Source organism: Myotis yumanensis, unplaced genomic scaffold (assembly GCF_028538775.1).
Source record: "Myotis yumanensis isolate MYYU_CA2020_CCGP unplaced genomic scaffold, mMyoYum1.0.hap1 SCAF_10, whole genome shotgun sequence".
NCBI classification, from domain to species: Eukaryota; Metazoa; Chordata; class Mammalia; order Chiroptera; family Vespertilionidae; genus Myotis; species Myotis yumanensis.
This window is the reverse complement of record NW_027223761.1, coordinates 8,907,724-8,915,203: the sequence shown is the minus strand read 5'-3', so window position 1 is coordinate 8,915,203 and position 7,480 is coordinate 8,907,724. Positions and strand designations below refer to the sequence as shown.

The window sequence follows — 7,480 nt, the reverse complement described above, 5'->3', positions numbered from 1 at the left end:
CAGGGGGAATTTCAGGCTGGAGCCTTTATTGGGGTCTGCACTGGGAAGGCAGGGCGGAGTACACAGTTTGGAAGAATAAATGTGGGTTTGGGGGTACAGGGGTGCTCTCTAGTCGCCTGGTGCCTGGCCCTGGGATGATTGAGAGCAGGGGAAGTATGAGCTCGGTGTGTGAGTGTGAGATAAAGGAGGTGGTTGCTTGCATATGAGAGGTGCACTCCCAAGTAAGTTGCTTGCTCTCTTTAGGAATTAGCCGCAGCAGGCTAGTCTATTCCCAGTCAGCACCATTTTTAGGATGTCAAAGTCGTAAGATACCGAAAATAAACATGGTTAATATCGTCCTGTGGAGGGGGGGAGGGAAGGGTAATTAATATTAGACAAAACCATAAAGCATTAATGATATGGTGAACTGAGGAAATGGAGTGGGATTTTGGGGGGGGGGGGCGGTGGTGGAAGTGGGGAGGATCATTTCACTTTTCCAAATAATTGGGAGGAAACTTTCTCCAGCACATGGAAAAATTTGGAAAACTTAGTGATGGATGGATAGGCTTGAATAATGAACATTTATGGAATCTCTAGCTTCATTGCCATCCATAAGCCACCTGGTTTTTAGCGTAAACAGGCTTTAGAGTTAGGCATTCTTAACTGGTCCACCATCTCACTTCTGGTAAAGTCAATGACCTGTGTGAAGTACAGGTCTGACTGCAGTCCCCAAAGCCCTTACGCCTTCCTGACTTTGGAAAAGCAAAGAAAAATAAGAAATCAGGTAAGATAAATGATGTTCTCTCTCGCTTACAATTCATGACACGCCTCCCTCTCCCACTCCTGCTTTAATGCCTGCTTGGCAAAGCTGATCCTGCTCAATTACGCCCCGGGGTGGTGGTGGTGTGTGTGTGTGTGTGTGGGGGGGGGGGGGTGTTCCACTCACCCTGTTACATCTGGGTGCTTACCCCTCCGAGATCAGACCTTGGCAAAAACAAAACAAAAATCCATTGACTATAGACTCTGCATTGCTCCAATTGCCGTGAAACAACCAGGGCGACCAGGTGACAGCGGCTGACCCTTAGATTCAGCCCCGGTTCACCTTTGGGGGTTAAAATTATGCGCTCCTGCCCCTACTTAGTGGAACGTGGCTGGGAGCCGCCTCGCTCTACGCAAGGGACACGCGGATCGAGGGAGGTTGAAGCGGGGACAGGAAGGGTTTCCAGATCGCAAAACGAAGAGAAGCAATGGATTAGGAGGCCAAGGGCGGAGAGGATTTAGCGTGAGATTTGGGGCGAGGCTTTCGAGGATACGAGGTGTAAAATTTCGCATGAGGGACTGGAGGCTGAAAATTTTGGAACAAAGGCTGTAGGGGGGCCGGGCCTGGCCAGTTTAGGGACCTGAGTGGGACCAGCGACCCCAGGTGTTGCGGGGCTCGCGCACCCTGCAAGAGCCGGGACTCAGGGCGCAGAGGGATCCTACCGCGCGGGCGCGAGCCGGGGGGCGTGGCCTCTATTGGCCCCGCCCCACGGCCCGCCCAATGGGCGGGGCCAGCCCGGCAGTTACATAACAAACCTGAGTGAGTCGCTGAGGAGCGGCGCCCGTGCCGGCGACGGGGGCGGGGCCTAGCCAGCCCTGGGCGGGGCCAGGCCTGCACCGGGCCAGGCAAGATGGCGGCCGTGGAGCCGGAGTCCGCGCCTCTGACCCTAGAATCGCTGCCCACCGACCCCCTGCTGCTGATCTTATCTTTCTTGGACTACCGGGACCTAATCAAGTAATGGGGCGGTGCGCGTGGCAGGGGCGGGGTCACGGGGGCGGGAGGAGGCGGCGAGGCTGGAGGGACGGGGGCCCGGCTCGCCGACTGGACCCGGACCCGGACCCCGCGTGAACCAGAGGTGATGCGGGGCCGCCCTCCTGCAGAGCCACCCAGGGGGCCGGGGCGGGATGGGGGCAGTCAGGGCCCCGCCTGCAGGTCTTCCGTCCGGGACCCAGCCCCGAGGAGCGACGGGAGCCCTGTCTCCCAGGCCTCGGTGAGGCTCATTTCCGGGGCGAGGGAGGTACTGCTTCCCTCTGCCGCCCCCGCGACCCCCGCACCCCGCACCCCACACCCCCCGGCCTGCACCCGAGGTGCCCCAGCCCCGGCCGCTTCGGAAAGACCCTCTCTGGCCCGAGCGCTCTTCTGCGCAGGGGCCCCCGGCATAGGCAGGCAGGGCGCCGGCGAGGAGGAGCCAGGCGACCCCCAGACCCCAGGTGAGACTCGCGCGCACCTTTGTACCCGGCGGCGCGCGGCGCACTCTGGGACTTCGCTGCTGCAGACATCGTTCTGCTGCCAGCCTTGCTCCTCGCTGTGACAGGTTGCATGTTGTGTCCTGGTACTGACTCCCGTTGGTGCGGTACAGGTGACCGCTGTCTCTCCTGCACGCACGCTTCCGGTGGCCCAGATCACTAGCATCTGCTCCAGAAATAAACACCGCTTGCCGCTCGGGGTGGTTCGATGCCCAGTTCCTTCCGCCCAGTTCCTTCGGCGCCGGAGACGGTCTGGGATGGTGGCAGAAATGGCGCTGTTTACACCCTTGACAGCTGGTGGCATGGCTCTGTCTTTTTTTGTGCTGCCACGTCTGTTGAAGAGGAGGTGCAGTCGCCCTCTTAAGGATGGGTAGGCGAGATTCAGGGTTTTTGTTTTTGGTGTGGTTTTGGTTTTTTTTGGTTTTTTTTTTTTGGATTAACTATTGGATTCTAGCCGTTTGAGGATTGTGCCCTGTGTTATCAGGGATCCTCTCAGAAATATAGCCTTTTGGGAGCTGCTGGTCGCTGTTGGTTGGTCTAGCTAAGTAGTGACAGAGGGATAACTCCAGTTTCTGGCTGTGGTACCTGTAACACTTATTTTTTCCTGAAAACAAAATTTTTGTCTACCCGGGCTTGTACTAAAGCAGAGATAAAGTTTATCTTTTCTTTGGGAAAGGCTGATCCGGCTGCAGACTGTCTTCATCTGAAATACTCTGTTGCTATAGCCTCTTAAAAATCGAATGCAGACACACACCCTTATGGTCTATGGACTACATTGTTGCAGGGTGAACTTTCTAAGACAGATCTTCCTGTCGTTCTCCTTAAAAACTTAGCCGCCTCTTGTTTGCAGACTATAATCTAAATTTCTGGAAGCATTTAAGACTCTTAGCATTTGGCACAGTGCACTGTAGCCAAACAGACTTTGGCCAGCATACTACATGCTTGTGTTCTGTGGCTTCCGCTCTTGACCTTGCCCCAATGCCTTGTCCCCGCTTCCCATCCTGGCAGGATGAAATTTCTTTAAGACCCCCTCACTTGGTTCCTTTCTCTTAACTTCTTTCTCTGTTTATTTGCCATGTAAAGACTGTCTTGTTTATCTTTGTAATCATCATTTATTCACAGTTTTTTTTTTATATGTCTGTTGTGTGCCAGTCTATTAAATGTCTTGGATACAATAGTGAGGAAGACAGATAAGGCGCCTCTCATGAAGCTTACAGTCTAGTGGGAAAGATGGAAAACAAGTGCAAATACAAGAGATACTAAGTGCTATGAAGGAAATAAATCAATTACTCTGTTAGGGAATGAGAGGGAGAGACAATCAGTTCAAATCGGAAGGGGCTACCATATATGAAGGACGCCAGAGAGCAGTCCTGGCAGAGGGAACAGTGTGCTCAGCAGCTGATTGGACCACAGCATGGCCTGTTGGAGGAGCTAGAAGGCTGGTGTTGCAGGAGGTAGGGAGTGACTCAGGCAGAGTGACTTGAGAAGAGACTGGTGAGCTCATGCAGGACCTTGTGAGCCAAGGTGAGGAGATCAGATTTTATTTTAAATGCTTTAGGTAGTAATCAAAGCTGTAAACAGATGCGACGTGATCCCTCCATAAATGTTTATGAAAGTGAGCTGAGTTGAATATTGTATTAGGGTTCTTGAGAGAGAAAGAATGTGTGTGTGTGTGACTTATCATAAGGTATTGGCTCATGAATCATGCAGGCTGAGAAGTCCTACTGTCTGCCATCTGCAAGCTGGAGACTCAAGAAAGCTGATGGTATAATTCCGAGGGCTGAGAGCTGGAGAGCCGATGGTGTAGATGCCAGCCTGGGTCTGAAAGCCTGAGAAGCAGGGACGCCAAGGGCATAGAAGATCCCTGGCTCAGCTCAGGCTGTCAGTCAGAGAGCAGATCTAGCCTTCCTCTGCCTTTTTGTTCTAGTCAGGCCCGCACTGGATTGGATGATGTCCACTCACATTGGGGAAGGTCATCTGGCTTACTTAGTCTACCAATTCAAATGCTAATCTTTTCCAGAAACATCCACATAGGCACAACGCAGAAATAATGTTTAATCAGCTATCTAGGCATCCGTTGGCCCAAGCAAGTTGACACATAACATTAACAAAAACCATTGCATTTTATCCACAGAAAAGTTTCCAATGTACTGCAACTTCTTTCCTACACTTCTTTTAAGAAACGCACAGCTCAACTTTGTCAAGTGTCCTGCTCATTGCTAAGCTCTGAAGTTTTTGGTACATATTGCTGAACTGGATTGGGTTGGATTGGATTCATTCATTAGGGTCATTGTGTAATAGCAACTGCATAGTTTGAATCTTCTTCTCCATTCCAGGCTGATTTATTATGTACCAATCATTCTTAACCCTCAATGTGTATCAGAATTACATGTGGCACTTTTTAAACATACATGTGCCTGAGGTAAAGACCTTGCCCCAAGCAAACTGAGTCAGAATCTCTAGAACAGTAGTTCTCATCCTCGCTGTGCATCAGAATCACCTTTGGTGCTTACTTCAGAGATTCCTTTATGTTGTTTAACTCTTGGGACAGTGGAGGAGAAGGATCAAGAAAAGAGGACTCTGAATTACAAAACTGGACAGATTCAGTGTTTGCAAATGTTCCTTTGGGCATCTTGTGAGCTTGGCAGAAAAGGGTGAGGTTGAATTTTGTGTAAAATCTGAAAATTGAAGAAAGTTTTTAACATGCCCTGCTCGTGGCCTTGACAAGCCCCATGTGATTTAAGATTCCCTTAATTGATTAACATTGCCCAAGTGAGATCTTTGAATACTACTTTCTATAACTTGTGATTCCTCTTCTGGAAAGATAGAAATCCATTTTCCTAATCTTAGGTTCATCCTTTTTGCAAATTAAATATGTAGTGTTGGATTTACAGGATAGGAACACTGTTGTGTTAGGACACAGTATAGCACTGGCTGGTGTGGCTCAGTTGGTTGAGCGTCGCCCGGTGCACCAAAAGGTCTTCGGTTTGATTGGGGCACGTAGCCCAGGTTGCGGGTTCAGTCCCTGTCAGGGTGCTTACCGGAGGCTACCATCCATGTTTCTCTCCCTCCTCCCTCCTGCTCCCTTCCTTTCTCTCTAAAATTAATAAAAACGTATTTTTAAAAAGAATACAATATAGAATATAATATCTATCAAGGAATTTATTTGTTTCTAACATTGCATGCTTTTGAGCAGTTGATACTAACTCGAATAGCTATGGCTATTGAAATAGAATTGTTATGACGGTGACACTTTATAGATGGGCTCTCCAATCGTTGGTATAATTAAAATGGTTTTGGCTGCAATATTTATTTCTTTTAATAAAAATTGGAACAAAACAAACAAAAGTCTTGTGTATTAATAATATAAAATGTCTCACAGATCTTAAAAATACACACACTGAATAACACTCTTCCTGTGTGCAGAAATGATTATCGTCACAAGGAGTGTAGGAAGGTCTTTGATTTGAAATTAACTCCAGTGCTTTATATATTTTGTAGACTTCCATAAGAAAATTACCATTGTAGAGATGTGGGGGTTTATTTGTGAACTCAAATAGTTAAGATTTCAGTCAAAATGTAACTAGCTAACACATTAAACAGATTTTGAAAATATTATTTTGTAATTATAAGGGTAGAAAGTGGAAAATGCAAAAGGAATAGAATCTTAACATTGAAAATTTTCATCTTGATTTTTAAATTGTTTTCTTTTCTTTTTTTTTTTTCTATACTAACCGTGAATCTGGTTACTGTCAGTTGTTGCTACGTCAGTCGAAGACTTAGCCAGCTATCAAGTCATGATCCTCTGTGGAGAAGACATTGCAAAAAATACTGGCTGATATCTGAGTGAGTATTCAGGAAATATGTATTCTTGAAACTTGGCCCTGGGCTTCTATAACACTACTCTGTCCTGGTTCTCCTCTCTGTCTCCTTTGGTGGCTCTTCTGTGCCTGCCACTACATGCTGGTGCTCTCCCAGCCTCTGTCCTTGGCCCACTGCTCTCTTCTCTCTGTGAACTCTGGCATGCACTGTGGCGGTTTATAGTGACTGCGTGTGTGCTGCTAACTCCCAACCCTGAATGGCATCCCTGACATCCCCACTGAGCTCCAGACTTGTTTGCGTAACCTCCTGCTGAACCTTTCCATCGCATGTCCCACAAGGGCTCACTGAATTCAGTGAATATTAATAAATAGACAGAATAAAAGTGTAGATAACAGAAGGTGGGAGTTGGGAAAAGTGAAAGAAAGGGTAGGAGTGCTACTATCTTTTTCTTAGATTGAGGGGAATTGAGTAGTGACTGAAGCTGTAAAGCAAGAAGTAGAGGTTTAAGTGTATTATTGAACGTTGCAAGCTACTCAGTAGAACTGAATATTAATAACAGCTATCAAACATTGGGAGGAGGGAGAATGGAGAGGAGAGAATTTTAAGTATTGCTATATCCTGATCTTTTTTGTTTGTTTGTTTTTTGTTTTTGTTAATCCTCCCCTGAGGATATTTTTCCATTGATTTTGAAAGAGAGGGGGAGAGACAGAGAAAGAAACATCTGTGTGAGAGAGACACATTAATTGGTTGCCTCCCGCACACACCCTGCCCAGGGCCTGGGGATCAAGCCTGCAACCAAGGTATGTGACCCGACCCTTCAGGCTAAGGGCCGATGCTCTATCCACTGAGCCAGACCATCTAGGGTTATCCTGATCTTTTACTTTAGGGAATCAATACATAGATGTGAAATTGATAAATCAAGAATTAGAGGCATAGACATTTAGAAAAAAGGTAAGTAGAAAGTAAGAAATAAGTGATTCATAATCCCACCATGCCAGCAATAACTCCTGTTGTTAAATTTTTTGGTGTCACTATTTGCTAGTCTTCATTTGTAGCTAAAATAAATGGAAAGGAAGGCAAAAGTAACCAAAAATTTCCATGAAGTTTGTTGGTAAATGTCTAGAATCTGTACTAATTTTGTTTCAAAAGATTTTAAATCTCATTTTTGTAATCTGTTTAGGGAAGAGAAAACACAGAAGAATCAGTGCTGGAAATCTCTCTTCATTGATACTTATTCTGACGTAGGAAGATACATTGACCATTATGCTGCTATTAAAAAGGCCTGGGATGATCTCAAGAAATATTTGGAGCCCAGATGTCCTCGGATGGTTTTGTCTCTTAAAGGTAAGGTGAACTACCTAAGATGCTAAGAAAGTTGTTTCCATCCCAAAAT

General features: G+C 47.0%; 1 protein-coding gene across 1 annotated transcript in view; it reads left to right on the top strand.

Annotated features, from left to right (window-relative positions):
* The first annotated feature begins 1,627 nt into the window (after nt 1-1,627).
* The window catches only part of FBXO3 (F-box protein 3), a 30,255-nt gene continuing 24,402 nt past the window's right edge, over nt 1,628-7,480 (top strand). Inside the window, exons 1-3 of the mRNA XM_070427762.1 lie at nt 1,628-1,753; nt 6,022-6,111; nt 7,268-7,431. Coding sequence (XP_070283863.1) covers nt 1,650-1,753; nt 6,022-6,111; nt 7,268-7,431 — 358 coding nt within the window. The 5' untranslated portion in view covers nt 1,628-1,649. The remainder of the gene's footprint in view (nt 1,754-6,021; nt 6,112-7,267; nt 7,432-7,480) is intronic.